Source organism: Hirundo rustica, chromosome 15, assembly GCF_015227805.2.
Source record: "Hirundo rustica isolate bHirRus1 chromosome 15, bHirRus1.pri.v3, whole genome shotgun sequence".
In the NCBI taxonomy this organism is placed as follows: domain Eukaryota; kingdom Metazoa; phylum Chordata; class Aves; order Passeriformes; family Hirundinidae; genus Hirundo; species Hirundo rustica.
The window spans coordinates 13,077,537-13,095,003 of record NC_053464.1 but is presented as its reverse complement, the minus strand read 5'-3'; the positions used below and the strand labels follow the sequence as shown (position 1 = coordinate 13,095,003).

At 48.6% G+C, this 17,467-nt stretch overlaps 1 protein-coding gene across 1 annotated transcript in view; it reads left to right on the top strand.

The window, feature by feature from the left end:
- Positions 1-17,467, top strand: part of TNRC18 (trinucleotide repeat containing 18) — a 54,848-nt gene that overhangs the window by 23,637 nt on the left and 13,744 nt on the right. The window contains 9 exon segments of the mRNA XM_040079540.1: positions 73-257; positions 970-1,393; positions 1,889-2,836; positions 3,479-3,651; positions 4,348-4,484; positions 4,963-5,091; positions 6,881-7,055; positions 8,097-8,457; positions 10,807-11,091. Of these exon segments, the coding sequence (XP_039935474.1) occupies positions 73-257; positions 970-1,393; positions 1,889-2,836; positions 3,479-3,651; positions 4,348-4,484; positions 4,963-5,091; positions 6,881-7,055; positions 8,097-8,457; positions 10,807-11,091 (2,817 nt within the window).

Sequence of the window (17,467 nt, the reverse complement as noted above, 5' to 3'; positions counted from 1 at the left end):
CTCAGTGATCTTGAATCCTGTATCCATCCTTACCCTGCTGTCTCCCTGACTGCACCTCTGCTCATCCCGCAGCAGAGCTGATGGACCGGGCACCCCCGCTGTGGCCCGCTATGTACCCCCCGACCAGGAGCTCCCTCCAGCACGCTCACCAGCTCCAGCTCCTCTCCCATCAGCAGCTGCTGCGGCAGCACGAGCTGTACATCCTGCAGCAGCAAGCAGCCCACGCCATGGAGCTGCAGAGGAGTGCCCAGCTCGTGGTATGTTTTCAAGAACTTCTTGCTTGGCCATGAAATGAACCTGAGGTTGGAGTGGCTGGGGGGAAAATGCAGCTGTGCCTGTGTGGCAAGTGTGCTTCAAGGGTAGGGGTGGGTCGGATGATCCTGGTCTCTGGGATATGAGGCATTTGGTGTATCCTGCCGTTAGAGCGGGTTTTGGAGGGGTTTGTGTAGAGGCATTGAGCAGTGCTGATGTCTCTGTATAGTTGAGTGGTTTTCTCCCTGGTCACCTCCAAACAAACCTCCTGAGCAGGTCAGAGAAGCAGCTGCAGGACTTGGCAGCAATCGCAATGGCTCCTGGAGAGAGCTCCCATTCATGAAAAGGTTTTGGAAGTCATGAGCTTTCATTTGGGTGTTTTACACCCATTCATTTTTATAGTGGTCCTCTGGTTTTCAGCCTTTATTTTACATGTGGGCTTGCTAGACTGGAGGCTTGGAAATAGAAATGGTTTGCTTTAGATGCAAATGAAATCTGAGACGTCCTTCTCATGATTCCTGGAGCTGGGAATTTGTAACAAAGCTATTGTAGATCAGTGTCATCCTTCATCAGGCTGGTCTTCAAACGGTCTTGCACTGGGGGACGTGGGTTTTATTCCACTGTATATTTGATCAGACCTTGTTTTGGTCTTGCTTGGTGGTAGGTCAGTGCCACTTTCCAGATGTTGTGCTGAGTTTTGCTCTGTTCTTGTCACAGGAGAGGTTAAAGGCAAACGAGCAGCGTGTGGACATGGAGGAGAAGGTGACAAAACGGAGCCTGGACAGTGCCAAATCAGGCCTTTCCTCCTCTGCCCCGGGACTGGTGCACCGAAAACCACCCGTGCTGTCTCCCAGCGCCTCCACGTCCTACAGCAAGGCTGTGAGTCCACCTCCCCTCTCTCCCAGGGCCTCACCCGTGTCTGTGCTCAAAGCTGAGGTGATCCAAAAGATGGAGGAGCCACCTTCGCAGCCAGCCTACTCCTACCCTGCCACCCCCAGCTCCCATCCTTCCAGCCCGCCCCCTGCCTCTCCACCCCCTGCCCCTGCCATCCCTCCAAAGGAAGAGGTGCCCGAGACCGTGGAGAAGAAAGACCTGGAGCTGGAAAAAGAGGCTGCTGGTCCATATCAGGCCTTGTTCCCAGGTAAGAGAGCCCTGCTTTGGCAGAGTCCCGTTGTGTTTGTGCCTGCCTCCCTTTTTCTCCTCGGCTCTTTCCTGCTTCTGTCCCTTCCCCTAGGGAAAGCCACATAGCTCCTCTAAAAGGCAGGGGAGAGGGGAGGAGCAGGGCTGGTGTGATGGACTGGGATTGATGCCTGGATGCCTGGGGCTGTAGGCTCTCTTCTTCCCTTGGGCCGAGCCTGGGTTGGTTCTTCCAGGGCTGGAGTCCCAGTGGGAGAGGATGCAGGAGGCAGATTTCTCTCCAGTCGCATGAAAGTGCTGGCAAGGGGCAGAAGGGACCTCTGGGGTGCTGCCTGTGACAACTTGGTCAGGAGAGAGGTGCCCAGAGCAGCTACTGCTTGAGAACAGGAAGAGACCAGAGATGATGGAAGCAAAGGGAACCAGCTCTATGCCTTAATGAGAGAGAAGGTGCTTTGGACACCCAGCCATTACACAGTCTGTCCCTTCTCATATCTTGCAGAGATCCCCCCTGGATACCCATTCCAGTCCCTGCCTCCCTCTTTTGGAAGACACTATCCCTACCTCCTCCAGCCCCCCGCAGCATCTGATGCGGACGGCCTGGCTCCTGACGTCCCGCTGCCTGCTGAAGGCTCTGAGCACATGGATCTTTCCTCAGAGGTCAAACCCATCCACCTGTCTCCGTCCAAAATCCTAGAGCCCATGCAAGCAGCAGCAGAAGAGGAATCCTTGGAAGAGAGGGTGAAATCAGAGGTGCAGATGGAGGAGAGCCAAGAAAGCATCTGTGAGCAGGACATGGGGACTCTGAACATCACCACCTCTGCAGCCGTCCCAGTGCAGAATGTGGACAGTTGCAATCTCCTGTTGCACCAAGGTGAAGCCCTGGGTGCTATGGAGCAGGACCAGGAAGACCTGCAGAGCTGCCCACCTCCTTACCAGGTTGTGGCCTGTCCTGCAGAAGCAGAGGCTGAGGCAGAGAGCGGGAGTGGAGCAGAAACCTGCTCCATGCACATGGACTATGACGGTTTGCTCGTGCATGCGGAGAGCGAGCCCCCGGAGATGGACTTGACGCCCCAGCGGGAGGAGGCCTCTGTAGCCATGGATCTGCAGAGCGCTGATGTGCCCCGGGCGAGGGAGTTTCCCAGCCTGCCTCCTGAGGAGGGGGAGCAGGGGCCAGAGATCCCTTCCTACACAGAAGAGGCAATCACTTGCCAAATCCCAGATCTGGACATCAAGCCGGGTGACCCACTCGCTGGGATGAATGCTTTGGTGGCTGCTACAGAAATGCCTCAGGCTTGTTCCCTGTTGACTACCACCACTGTCACTCCACCCCAGATGAAGGTGGAGGTGTTAACTGACCAGACCCTGGAGCACTCCTTCCTGCAAGGGATCACTTTGCTGAGTGAAATTGCAGAGATGGAGCTGGAGAAACGGAAGCAAGAAATGCAAAGTAAGTTGCGAGTGGGGAGTCTGGTCAACTTCGGACCATACTGGGTCTCCCAGCTTATGGTCCCTGTGCTCTCCATGTGGGCAGAGGAACAGAGTCACAGGTGGGATCTCTTACAGCCTCAGCCAGGAGAGCGTTGCTCTGAGTTGGAGGAGTGGCTGGTACTTCGGATGGGGTTGGAGCAGGGTTTTTGTTGCAGCAGGCTGAGCTACGTGTGGCTTTTGTACTGCTCTCCCTTCCAAAGGCCCTCGCCATGTCTAGACAGCTTGTGGTATGTGTAGTGGAAACAGAGCCCCAGTTGCTGAGAGCTGCCAGGGTAACACCCTTCTGGCAGGCACTGAGTCCACAGTCTGTTGGGGTTTGGCATCAGAGGCCCCAGTAGCTCCAGATGATGCTTTCCAAGAGCTTGGCAGGTCCTGAAAAGAGTCTCACCTTCCAGTAACTTCCTGAGGTGAGAAGTGATGGGAACTGCCAGTTACACCATGGCTGAGTACAACAGGAGATCTCAAGCGTGGGCCAAGGGTGGCTGGGGGGCTCCTTGGGCAGCCATAGTCGAGACAGGGCCATCAGCCCCTCTCTGTGCCTGTTGGAGAAGCAGTGGTGGAATGTGATCTTCTATAGCTTTTACTCTGTTCTTCCCAGCAGGTCCAGAGAGTTTCCCTGTCCGGCCAACGCTGGAGAGTTTGCTGGCTGCCAGCACCCACATGCTCATGGAAGTACTTTCCACCCCCTTTATGGAAAGTCTGAAAACCATCCGGCTGCCTCGAGAGCTGAATCCCAACAAAAAGTACAGCTGGATGCAGAAGAAAGATGAACCAGTGAGTAGCTCTTAGTGTGGCTGAGCCTGGAAAGCCCCGGTGCCTCCACTCACACAACTCACTGTCCCAGCCCCAGTCTGGGGGCTCATGCTGGCTCGTGCTGCCCCTCTGCATTCAGCAGAATGAGCTGGTTGTTCCCTCGTGTCACATTCCTGGCTGCACAGGAGTCCGTGGGCTGGAATTTAGGTTCTTCCCTTGTTTGTGAATCAAAGTTCAGCAGGGCCCTCAGCAGCCCCGGAGGTGATGTTTTTAATGTGAAACCTGTGTGTTACTGTTTTGGCCAGAGGATAAATAAAAATAGTGGCAGGAGGGTTTTTCCTTGTTTACTTTTAATTTGCAGGCTCTTCCCTATGGAAGAGACTGATAAATTATTTTGTACAGAACAAGTAAGTATTCCAAGACAGGGTATATTGTGATCTGTCTTTTTAAACAAGGTGAAAGAGTATCTTATCCTGCGGCTTCTCTTCCAGGGTTGCAGTTCCTCAGAGCTGATGCCATCCTGTGCATCAGGACAAACATCTTTGCTTTGCTGGTTTTCTTGAGTACCACTCTGAGGCTGTGCTGGTGGGCAAGGGGTGTCTGCTCCCCTCTCAGCACGAGGGGCTTTCTGCCAGGCTGCACACCTTGGCCATTGCCAGGACACCCAGTGTGCACCCCCTGGACGTGTCCTGACCCTCTCTTGCCTCCCCACCCCAGATGTACTCCATCAAATCGGCCATCGAGAACATGGACGCGATGGAGCTGGACTACAGGATGCGGCTGGCGGAGCTGCAGCGGCGCTACAAGGAGAAGCAGCGGGAGCTGGTGAAGCTGCAGCGCCGCAGGGACTCCGAGTAAGTCACAAGGCTGCTCACCCAAGTCTTGGTTTTTTCCAGCTGGGCACTTTGGCTGCCTCTCGGCCCGGGAGAGAAAACTGCCCTCCGTCCCTCCCTGCCTCCTCTCCTCTCCTCTCCTCCTGGTACATCCCGCCAGAGCTTTGCACAGCACACTCCTAGGCTATGTGACACAACAACCTGGTAACTGGTGACTGCAGCTGGGAGACTGTGTTAGAGACAACCTTGGCTTCAGCAGCTCAGTTTAGCAGTTTGGTGGCAGGCGAAGGTTCTGGGTTGGCTCCTGTTCTTGCTTGCTTTCTTTTAATTATTTTCCCTTTTTCTTCTTTTTGGATTTATTTTCTTTATTTTTTCCCTGTTCGTTTTGCTTTTTGGTTGCAAAATTTACTTTTGCTTTTTTTTTTTTTTTTTTTGGTTTTGCCTTTTTTTTTTTTTTTTGTTGCCTTGGTTAACAGTGAAGCGTGTGGTTTTTTTAAAGGGAAAAGCATGACGAGAAAAGTAGAAGCTTGGCGAGAAGAGGCCCTGGAAGGCCCAGGAAGAGGAAACTTGGATCAAGCGCTCTGTCACCCATTAAGGAGAGAGGGAAGAGTGACAGCAAGAGTGGAAAGTAAGGCTGGAATTTGGGGAAGACGGGAACACGGCAGGGTTGCTGCGCCAGGGTCTGACTTGGGGAGAGCATCTCGGATGCAGCGGGGCTCGTTACCGGCCGCTGGCTGCAGCGGTGAAGCGCGTGCCGGTAACGTGAGTGTGTCCTTACGGTGCGAATGCAGTGCCAGTGTCCTCCCTGCCCGCAGGCAGAGCACGTGTCTGGTGTTGGGTGCAGGTAGGACAGGTGGAGTTGAGCAGCTGTGAGGTGATACGGCTGGCAGGGAGCTGTCGGTGAGCTTTTGGAGCTGGGGAGTGTTGTCCTGGTGTGCTTTCAGGAGAGCAGGTGGTGCAGTCAGGTGCTGTAGAGCCAGTTGCGGGGATGTTGGTGTCAAAGCTGGGAAGGACAGGGCTATTCCAGACCATCTACTTTGTAGGACCTTTCTGCTGTGTTTCTTCTGACTTCCTCTCTATTCCCTGAATCAGTGGGAGTTGGTTTTGCCTGACATCTCTCTTCCAAGCATCTGGATTATTCTCTACTCTGCTTTTTTCTCTTTTGCAAGTAGCGCTGCTCTTGTTTGGATCTCACCAGTGTTGGCCATCTACCCTACCATAGATGGCCTCTCCAGTGGGAAGGCATTTCCAAGCTGCCTCCTGCTCCATGTTTTTGCAAATGTCCTTTTCAAGACCACAAATCAGATTCAGGTGCCCAGCTCCCACTGACCGGCGCTTCTGAAAATCTCTCCTCTCGGTGGCTCCGTGTTTTGCTCTTCGTGTTTGGGTGGCTGGACGGGCTGGAGGCATCAGAGCTGTGCATGCGTGGGTGCGTGACGGTGTTGCGTGTATATGTCCCTGGATCACAGGAATGCTGGAGCAGGCTGCTCTGGGAGATGGAGGTGCACCCTCAGCCAGCGCCCAGGGCCTGAGGTGTTGGTTTAGCTGTCTGTGCAGGTCAGCAGAGGTGATAGAGGGAGGGGAAATGCTTGGAAGCTGAGGAGGCTGCCCTGAGTCAGTGGCTTTGTGTTGGTGGTCTGACCAGCAGGCTTAGTGTGAAGGAGGCAGCGTATGAGAGCTTGAAATGGAAGCTTGGTAGGAATCGAGGTGTTGACTGATCATCCATCAGTTAGTTACTGGAGATGGCTGGGGAGCCGGGAAAGATGTGCTTATAGTCTCACCTACTTTATTTTTTATTTTATTTTTTTATTTATTTACCTTCTCCTTTCCCCCCAAATCCCAAAGCAAGTCCAATGACGTAGATCACAAATGCCTTTCACAAGGGGCCCGACTTGGAGTCTGGAGTGAGCCGGTTCTTGCAGTGTCTTTGTCCCTCCCTGTCACCCCACGTGCCTGCTCGTACCAAACCAACCAAAGCAAGTGTCTTGGCAGTGAGGCACCTCCCTGGGCCTCAGGAGTCTCTCTGTGCGCCTACAGTGTCCGTGGAAGTAGAAGTGGTAAAAGATCTTAAGGGCCACTTCAGCTGTCTGTCCTTCCTGTTACTGCTCTGTACCAAATCAGGCACTTTTTGGTGGCTGTTATCAAGACACTGAGCACTTCCTTTTAGAGACCACCTTGCAGGTCTCTGATTTCAGGCATCCTCCTCTGTCCTGGTGGCCAAGAGTGTGCACGAGGGGCTCTCAGCTCTCCAGTTTGGTGGAAAACCTTGTCCAAACTGCTGTCACTTCACAGTAAACTTGTCTCCTGCCGAGGATCCCCACTGTCTTAAGAGACATTTAACCTCACTTTTGAGCTTGGTGGGGATCACAGGGAGGAAAGCACCCCCCACCTTGACCCATCCTGTGCTTGGCTTGCAGACTGAGCAAGTCCTTGCTGCTCTCTGAAGACTCTGAGACTGGTGAGGGCATGAAGAAGAGGCACAAAGGGGCCCTCCCGGAGGAGGATGAGGATGTGGAGAGCAGCAGTGGCAAGATGAAAGGGAAGAACCCAAGCTGGGAGGAGCATGATGCGGCTCCCAGCTTCTCAAATGAGGTCAGTGCCCTCGTGGGGAACATGGAGCCACGGGCCAAAACCCCATCTCTTTCCTGCTTTGCTGGTGTTGGCTTGGACTCCTGATCTTTCAGTGTCTGCTTTCAGTTCACATGGGTTTAGATGCTCCTCAAGAGAAGATTGTGTGCAGTGGAGGGTCTAATGTTGGCCTGCAGAGGTTGAACCTCTTTGGAAGGCAGCAGAGTCAAGTGCCTTGGAGCCAGCCAAAGCATTCAGTGCTGCACTGGCTCTCGATCCAGAGCAGGGCTTGTCTTACTTACCCCTTTGCCTATTGAGAGAGCAAAATGCACCTCCCGAAGCAAGGGAGGAATGGGAGCACAACTTTGCTATTTCAAATGCAGGGTTTTCTTCTGCTTATGTTGAGGCAATGAGATATTTACTGGAGCTTTAAGCTGCTGATGAAATCCAAAATGCATGCAGGCAGAGTACTGAGTTGAAGCTGTTATCTAGCTGTAGCACATGTAAAATATATTTGCTTTTTTCAAGAAGCAAGAAAATACTGAAAAGGATGTAACAGCTCTGGCTGTAGTGCAGTGGTGCTGATGCTCATGCTGAGAGGTATTTGGGATTTTTTGGGATCCCAGCCTCTGGAGCTGGTTGATTATGTGGAAATCCGCATTTATTTGGCTGGGTCTTGGGTAAAGAAGATTTTTAATCCTTGTGATTTAGAGAAAAGCTTGTAAAACCAGCCCAAAGATACCCTAAAGACCAGGTGGTGTAGAGAAAAAAGAACTCCAAAGTATGTTGTTCTATAAACATATTTCTTTGGGAGAGCATTCAGGTTTTCTAAGTTAATCTTGCAGTTTTGTAGTGCTCAGTAAGAGTAAAACTGTACTGCTTGCTGGCATCTTCCTCTTCTTCCTCCCTAGAACTATGGTGGGTTATGGCAACTGGGGCTAAGACTATCACCTTGAGGCTTTAGTAACTACATGCATGAGACAGTTTGGAGGGCTAGTAAAACCTCTCAGGTCTGCCATGATATCTGCTCTGTGTTCACCTTGCCTCTTCCTTTCACCTTGGCAGTTAAAGCTCAAAAAGAAGAAGGTGCCATCGGATCAGGAGCAGCTGGCCAGCAAGCTTGACAAGGCCCTGTCTCTCACCAAACAAGACAAGCTCAAATCCCCCTTCAAGTTTGCTGACAGCTCTGGGGGAAAGCTCAAAACCAGTGGAGGTGGCAGCAGGTACCTCCCAGCCCACGAGGCTCTGCCAAGCAAGGAGGAGAAGAGCCTGGCCAAGAACCTAGGCCTGTCACTGAAAACCACCAAGGAAGGTAAAAACAAAGTGACTGCCAAAATGAAGAAGATGGAGGTGGGGTTAAAAGTCAAAAATCAGCTCAAGGTTTCCCATTCACCAGCAATATCTGAAGTTAGCAGCTACTCCTATAGTAAGTAACCTCTTTTTTATCTCTTCTATCTGTAGGAGGGGTTGTGGTGGGAGTTTCTGGCCTATTGAAAGGGGTTTTGCTCATGAATGGTGATCTTCTCCTCCCAGTGACTGCTGATGCATCTTTGGGGTCAGCATGAGCTGTCTGCCCATCGTGCTGTCCAAGGGAAGCCACGGTCAGTGTGTCTCTTCCTGGCCTGTGTTGTATTCATCATCAGTGGGGAAAGACACTTAAAGAAGTTGACCCATGTTCTTGCTTTTGGTGGGAGTAAACACTCTCTATCTGTCAGATGAGCAGATGGAGTCTCTTCTCTAGGAGGTAGCTTACTTTTGAAGTCCTTGTTGAGTTCAGTGGGCTTGGCTTTAGGGTTATGCCATGGGATCTGTTGGAAAGGAAAAGCCTGCCAGTGCCACTGATGTTCCTGAGCATCCTCCTGCCCTGCAGTGTCATGGCTTGCTTCCTGGCTGGCTGTGTTGAGCCTTCCCCTCTGTCTCATCAGTTTGTCCCCCACCCCACACCAGTGTGGTGATTGTTACTTCTGAACCCAGAGTGTGCCCAAGGTTCCAGAAACTGACCCCTGTTACAGAAGGAAAAATCTGGGTTGTTGACAGTGTTGGGAAAACAGTAGAACCAAACATAGAGTCTTTAACAGTTCAGGCAGACATCGGGGCAGAATTTATGGTCTGAGACTGTGGTTGTTACGGTCTCAGTTCACTTTCACACGCATCTTTCCCATTGCTTGCAGCTATTTAAAGCCATGTTAAAACCTTTATGGGGTGTTTGTGTGCATAACAAATACATCTCTTGGTGCAACACTAGTTTAGAAATTTCACTAATGGGGAAGATGAGCTTGCAACTCTCCAATGGAACAAATGTTTGGCATGAAATTAGCCATTTATATGGCAAAATAGGAGTCATTGTGTCCACTGGACTTGAACACAGCCTTTGGCTTATTGTGCTGTGCACAATACCCAGCAGTTCTGTTCTTGAGTGTGCTTTACTGCCAAGGACAGACACATCTCCTGAACTGTGGAGCTAATGGGAACAGGAAGGATGGGCTGTTGCTGGAGCTAAAGCCTTGGCTCATGGCAGAGGGAGCTTTTGCAGTGTCTTCACACTTGGCACTATGGTTTCATGAAAGAAACCTCCTTCCCAGACCTAAGAGAGCTTCTCTCTGACCACTGTTCAGTGAGTCTCCTGGTGTAGGAATGATCCCTTTTGTCACTCAGGTCTCAGCTCAGGATTGTTACAACTGAGGAAACAGCTCAACTTTGGTTTTTCAGATGTGTGTAGATTCAAGGGAAGGGCTTCAGCCTGTCATTTGGTCACTCGGGCATGGTGAATTCGAGGAGGCAGGTTGAGCATATGGCAGCACCTCCCATGACTGGTGGGCTGCTCATGTGGAGAAGGAAAAGTGGGACTGGTGCCAAGTCCTTCTGCCTCCTGACCTCAGGATTTTCTGCCTGGAGTCCTAAAAACTTAGGGCATAGATCCAAAGGACGAACTGAGCATCTTACTCTCACAAATTTTAAGAAAAGTCAGGTGTCCAAAATAATTTGCGTATTTGGGCTTCAGGCCTCCCGTTCTTTTTGTCTTCCTCTCCACAACCCTGTGCGTTGGAGTTGGGGAGCGAAGCCACAATGTCTGTAATGTTGTGGAGCTTAGGGCACATCCACAAACGGGGAGGTGACAATTTACACCCACTTCTATTGCATCCAGGGCTACCATATGGTTTTTGTCCATCTCATCAGATGCCAGAAGGGATGGCTGGATAGCTTCTCACCGCCCACAAGGCTTAGCTTTGTAAAGCCACGCTTCACAGACCAAGGAGCGGCTCGGTCCCTGCTCCTTTGCGGCGTACACCGTGGAGCATGTGGGGCAGTCAGAGTTTGGAGTCAGACATTTGGAGTTAGACATCCTGCCTTCTTGGCAGCTGGGCTTGTTCCATCCACACGTGTTGAAAACCCTCTGCGAGAACTAGTTCATGTAGAAAAGGAGATTCAGGTCAAGAGTGTTGGATATCACCATCGCCAAGACAAATTCAGGTTGATGGTCCAGTTGTTGACAGTTCTGTGCCTTCAGTGGACATTTTCATAGTGGAAATGTTTGCTTCATTTTTCTGCTGCCAAGCTAAAAACACTCCTTGGATCTTAAGGGAGGACAAGGAGGTGGAGGACATCCATTTGTGATGGAAAGAGGGAAATGCGAATTACTCTGTTGGTTGAGCGCAAGGCTTGTGACGAAACACCTGGGCAGGGGTGGACAGTGGTGGCACCAAAACCCCCCCACCCAAAATCCCCCAACCCCCGTTCGGTGATGTAACGCTCTTCCCACCCGCTTTGACCACAGATACTGACTCGGAGGAGGAGGAGGAGGGATCCCTGAGGGACGAGTGGCCAGCGCAGCCCCCGTCCGCTGCCAAGCCGCGGCCGCCTGGCCTGTACAGCTCGACGGGCAGGAAGGGCGGCCGAGCGGCCGGCGGCCCCAGGGCGGCCCCGCGCAGCGCGGCCGTGGCCGGGCGGCCGCTGAGGCCGAAGGCGGCGGCGGGGCGGAAGCAGCCCTTCTGCCTGCTGCTGAGGGAGGCCGAGGCGGGATCTTCCTTCAGCGACTCCTCGGAGGACTCGTTCGATCAAGGTTATTAATTTATAGCAAACGCACCCTCAAACGCACCCCGTGCCGCGGCCGTGTGGGAGCGGGGCGGGGCCGAGGGGCCTGGCGGGCCGGGGTCAGCCATTTTGATGGTCGGAGCCAGGGCGGCCATCTTTGTCCTTGGCAGCGTAGCCTGCTTTATCACCCCAACGGTTATTTTTTTATCCTTTTTGTATTTGTATCGTTGTGATATTTTTACTGGCTGGCTCTTTTAGAGCTTTTATATCGACTGGGTTTTAGTGTCCACCTCTCCCTGCTTTCCTGTTCCCTTCCTCCCTTCAGTTTTAATCTCACTTCCTTCCTTGCTGCCACCACCACCATTATATTATGTTTATTACTATTATTATTATTATTTTAATTATTATTATTTTATTTTGGCATGCGCCTTGTCGAAGTTTGAAAGGAGCTTTTTAAATTACTCTCTGTCTTTTCCTTCTTTCCCTCCTTTTTTTCTCCTTCTTTTTTCCCCCTCCTTTTTTATTTTTCCCCTCTTGTTTCTTCCCCCTCTTTTTTTTCTTCCTTTTTTGCTTTTGCTTTTTCTTTCCCCCCCAGCCCCCATCCTTTTTTTTTTTTTTTTTATTTTTTTTTTTTTTTAATTACCGGGGTACTGTTGTGTGGCCGTGTGACTTGATGTTTGTACTGCGATTTGGTTTACCAAGCTTTATTAAACATACCGAGTTCATTTTTAACTAAACCTGTGTACCTTGTCTCTCTTGCTGTGTCTCTTATCAGGCGATTAGGTTGCCGCTTCACTCCATCCTGCTCTGCATCCCCCTCCTGCTCCCACTCCCCATCAGTAGAACTGGAATTAACCTAGTCTGGGGTACTCTCTATTATTCAAATATCCCTGCTGCCTTTGTCCAGATAAAGCCTGGCCTTCCCCCTTTCCCCCCAACCCCTTTAAGTTAATTTTTTTGTTGTTGTTCATTCGTTTTTGGTTTTATCTTTCTCAGTTTGTTTCCTGATAGACTCTCTCCAGGCAGGCACATAAAACGTGCAGGCACTGACTCCTTATTGCTGCTGCAGGAGGGTGCAGGGTGCAGGCAAAAAAATTTATTTTTTAAAAACATAAACGTCAAGTTTTTGTGTCTATTTTTGGGTGGTAGGGTTTCTTTTTCAGATGCCCAGACGTAACCCACGATGCTCAAGGATGTGACAATTACTGCATTAAATTTGACTCTGCAGTTTCCCTCCCTCACCCTCACCCCAATTTTTTTCTTGCAGCTTTTTTTTTTATCAGCCTGTCATTAGTACTTCAGTGGGAAAAGAGATTACTCGAGACTTTTCCTCCAGAGACACAAGGGGTTTCTGTTTTAGAGTGCACTCATTAAATAATAATCGTGGGGAAAGGTCATTTTAATGAGCCCTCAGCTCCCGAAAGAAAGTAGCTTGGCTGGGCTGAATGCAAAGCAAGAGCATCCCCAGTTGTTATCTAAGTTACACGGCAGAGCTGGATGTAGCCCAGCAAAAGCCTTTTAGTGTTTTACACTGCTCAGGGCTGTTAATTGAAAAACAGGGCTGGATAGTTTGGCTTTGTTTTGTTGGTGTTTTTTGTTGTTGGGTGTTTTTTTTGTTTGTTTTTTTGGTTTTTTTTTCTCCTTCTTTTCTGAGTTTTTTGATGTTAATTTCTTCCCTGCACCTGTTTGGTTTTTCTTCCCTCCAAACCCAACCTCCAAAGATAGATAATTAAAGCTTAAAAAAAAAAAAAAGGAAAAGAAAATTCTTAAACGTGGCAGAAAGATACAGAATATTGATTTGGTTTGATATGGTTCTGGGCTGGACCCACCAGTGCATTTCAAAGAAAACCCAAAAGAGAAATACATTTGTCAAAAAAGAAAAAAAATTAAAGAAGAATTGTTCTTTAGAGAACCCAGAAAGTTGTGGGGATAGTGGATTTTATGTAAGGCTAAGATTGCCACATTTCCATGAAGAGTCTGCGTTAACTTCCATTCTTCCCTTCCTTGTTCCTTCCTGCACCTTTTCTTTGTTTGTTTTGCTGCTGTTGGAAATTTTGAGGATATCAATCCCTTTTAGGTGCCAAGTTCTTGAGGAGGGTTTTGGGTTTGTTTTTTGGTTTTGCTCCAGGTAAGCAGAGAGGTAACTTGTCCCTTTGTCTATTTTTCAAGTAACCTGTCTGCTTTATTAGAAAAAAAAAACTAAAAATCCCAGTTTTATGGGATAAAATCTGGGGAGGGGAGAGGGGGTATGGGAGGAGGTTGGGGAATCTGGAACAAATGGGGAAATGCATTGTAAATCCCACTGGGGTGTCATTTAATGGTGGGGAAACCAAAGATGCAAAACCCCCTGGGGTGGGAGGTGGGTACGGAGAGGGAGGCGGGAAGGGATTATTGGTTACAATTTGGGTTTTTTTTCCTGCAAATGAATTTTTTGGGGGATTGTTGTTTTTTGTTTTTGTTTTTTTTTTTTTTTGTCAGAAGCATTTCTTGAAGGGATATTTGGGTAATAGGGTTTTTCTAATGGCTTTCCCTGAATACTAAACCGATTAATAACCTCAGCTTTTCTAGAAGTGCTCGCTTTCTCCTTGCAGCTGCTTGACCAACCCTTTCACCCCTGCCCCTATCCATGATGCTTTGAATGTCTGTGTCGGTCTCTTGCATTTGCTCTCACGCTGCACTAAAGAAGCAAAGTGGTTGGCTGGTTGTAGGGCAGACACTTCTCAGCGAGGGTCACTAGCCATGAACCTGAACCTTGACCATTGTTATGTAGGTAGGCAAAATAACTTTTCTTTATGTCATCTGTCAGCCTCAGACGTTTCGATGTTGCCTCCATGAATAATGACACGTAGCTCTTTGCATTCTCTTGGTTATTTTAATTTTGAAAATGATTGCTGTCCGCTTTCGACTTCCCTCTGTCCGTGAAGAGTCTCACATGGAAGGTTTCCACGTGTGTGTGTGTGTGTTTGAGGGCTCCAGAAATGCTTTGCTGTTTTGCAGAACTACTTTTGGAGAACCACTTAGCGCAGCCAGGGCAAGGATTGGCAGATGAGTACAAGACGCAAACCCTAAAGGTTTCTGGGCCACGGTGCAGAAACATCCCCATGTCAGGGATATTGCCTGGCCCTGGTCCTGCAGTATCTGTGTCAAAGGTGGAATTAGCTGCAGGAAAACCTGTTTTCTGTCATCTGGTTTGACACAGATTGGGGGGGGACGCTCTGCTTTCTTACAGACCAAACATCACGTTGCCATTCTGATAAGAGGCAAACCTTGTGGTTTTTAATCCAGTGACCTTGGAGAGGAAACTGCTAATGTGGGCTAAAACCCAGCAGGATAGGTAATTCCTTGAGCTTTCTGAAACCTAACTCCTGTCAGTCCTCCTCCATACTCTGTTTTCCTTAAGAATTTAGTACCTTTCTTCTCTGTTCTCTTTTTCCTGACTTAGAGAATGATTTTACACCAATTAAAAAAAAAAAAAGCAGTGAGGGGTAACCAGTTCCCTACACATTCCCATGTGGTAGTTGTAATATTTTTTAATTTTTCACAAGCACTTCTGGAGTCAACAGCACAGCACATGGAGGGGAAAAATCTTCCAGTGATGAGAATGGCTTATTTGGAAAAAAAAAAAAAAAAAAAAAAAAGGTACAGTCTTAAATTGGACACTCAAAAATAAGTGACCTCCAGAATTTGGACAGATCGCAGAAATCAGATGTTAATGACCCAGTAGCTGTCTGAAGTCTGCCTGTACTTAGCCTGCTTTGTATGCTGTAGGCCTGCTTGGTGTTATGAGAAAATCATGCTGTTTATTTTTACAATGTGAAATGACTGTTTTAAGTGTGTGTTTCTACTCCCTCCCTTCCCCAGCCTTTCCTCTTCACACCCCCCTCAACCTGTCTTGTTACATACATCAGTCTCTAAAAACCAAATTGCTTAAACCAATTTCTGTTCATCATTAACAAATCTTCATTTACTGCTCTCCTACAGTAAACATGGCAGCTTAGCTGTTAAAAGCAATGAGAAAACTTAGTATTCCTAACCAGGTTTGGGTTTTAATTCAGTGCAGGTAAAAATTAAAATAATCGTTGGCTCCAGTTTATCTGGCATCAGTAGCATTTAAATAGGAATGTATTGTTTGTTTTGGCTGTGGGGTTGTATGTACACGTGTGGTTGCGTGTGTGGGTATATACACACATATACATGCTCTTAAAAATGTCAATTAGAAAAGATATTTTTAACCTTGAGCATTTTTTTCTCCTTAACCTCTCTCCGTGTTAACAGAATTACCACTGAAGGAAAGAAATTTTTTTTTTTTTAAATGTCTTTTTCCCCATTGCTGGCTAAAAGTCACCTTTTCAGGACCAAAAAAAAAAAAATATTGAGGCTTCAGTTGTGTAAAGGAATCTGTGCATAGTTAATTTCAAACCCACACACAATTTGGGTACAGTAGCAGTAAAACTCCTGTGTCCCATTAAATACAGGCTCCAGTCTCTCCAAGGAGCTGTACAGATGGACAGAGAGCACCAGCAGCTTACTCGCCACCATGGCCAGAAGTTTGGGGCTTACTTTAGAAGCATGTGGGCTTGGAGCAGAGCCCCAAATGTCCTTTTTTTTTTTTGCTTTATTTGTTACTTTTCGTCCCTTGGAAAATCAGAAACAAGAGGAGCAGGGATTGTGTTGTGGGGTTAGCAAGATCTATCCTCGCCACGAGAGGTGGAGGAGGATAGATCTGTGCTGTGAATGTGTTAAAATGGGGTTATTTTCAGGCTGGAAATTGTATCTCCTGCAGATAAAAATATAAGTGTTGTGGTAAAAATGCTGACAAGGGACTGTCTTCAGTCGTCTTTCCGTAGTGTGACGCCGTGTACGGGCACGAGGTTGGAATAACCACCAGGCACCTCACGGTGTTGTGCATTTTCTGTAGCCTGAGCAGCAGCCGCTGCCATCCTGGCTTTTAAATCTCTTTTACCTGAATGCCTCTGAAATGCTGGAGCTGCTGGGCAGCCTTTTGCCCTTGCACATGCAGGGTGTAAGTGCTGAAGGAATGATGCTGCTGGGTGTGGCTGAGCCGATGGGGCTGGACTGCTCAGGGAGGGATTTTCCTGCAAACTTTCCCGTTTTTTTCCCCCCCATTTTCCTCCCCAGCTGCTCGCTGAGCCACTCTGCTCAGCCCGCTCTCGGGTCTGGCATGAGGGGCTGCACAGGTTGATTTTTTTTTCCTTTTTTGTTCCCCCCTGTTTTTGCTGAAAATCGTTGAATTTCAGAGCTAGATGGGATGGATGGAGAAGGTCACGCTACCCCACGGGGTGTCACTGAACTCAGGCACGGTTTTGCTGCTTTTCAGGCAGGTGGTTTTCACGTCTCAGAATAAAGTTCATCTGGATTTGTTTTCTGTTTGGCAAAATGTGATATAAAAACAGTAGTTGTGCCCTGTTTTCTGGTAGGGGAGGGAATCTGATACCAATTTGCTGTGGATTTTTTTTTTTTTGCCTGTGGTTTTTATGCAAGGAGTGAACAGTGCTGTGGATTTTTTGATATTGACTGCAGGGCTGTAGGTTTAGTAGCATTTTTATATCACAAGGAACCAGTCTGAGCAACTGAAAAGGGGAAGGAATTTTTATGCAGTTAAAAATTAGTATTCTGTGACTATCAGATGTATGCTACAGAGATAAACCATCCATGATTAAAAAAAAAAAAAAAAAGCCACTCACCTCAGTTGATAAAATGCAAGGATGAGAACATTGTTTTCTGATATCCCTGTTCTTTCTAATATCATGGAAAAAGAACACTTTTGTTGTTGTATTTTTTTTTTCCTGAGCAACCAAGTGTTGAGGATGTTTTTATCTATCCCAGAGGGCATATGTGAAAAGAAAAGGATTTTCATGTTCATTCCAGCTCATTTCGAAGGGATCTGGTTTCTCATTTGGCTGGATTTCAGACGCAAGGACAGTGGCTGGTAGGAGCTGGGGAGTGGGCTCAGAACAGGGCTCCTGCTAGTGGTGGAAATTTTCCAGCAGCCTCAATGATCCTACTTAAGCCCTCAATTTCAAGAGAAATGAAATATCTTTTCCAGACCCACTTTTCCCAGTCAAATACATATATTTTTATAGATCTGTGTGCTCATATATGTGTGTGTATAAGCGTGTGTGTGTGGTATATGTGCACTTGTGAAGTGGCTTGCTCACCAGCACTCAGTGGTTGAGATGCTGTTAAAATTAATTGTCTCTGAGCTGCTGACAGACTCTTGGGAAGCACTGTAGGGAGGGAGAGGTGTCGCTCTCAGAGCATCTACCCCCAAAATTCCTGATGTGTACACACCCTAGAGGAAGCCCTAGGCCCACTGCTCTGCAGGTGTCAGCTGAGGCAGGCAGTGAGGGTGATTTCTTTGCCACAATTAGATTTTGGCTGTG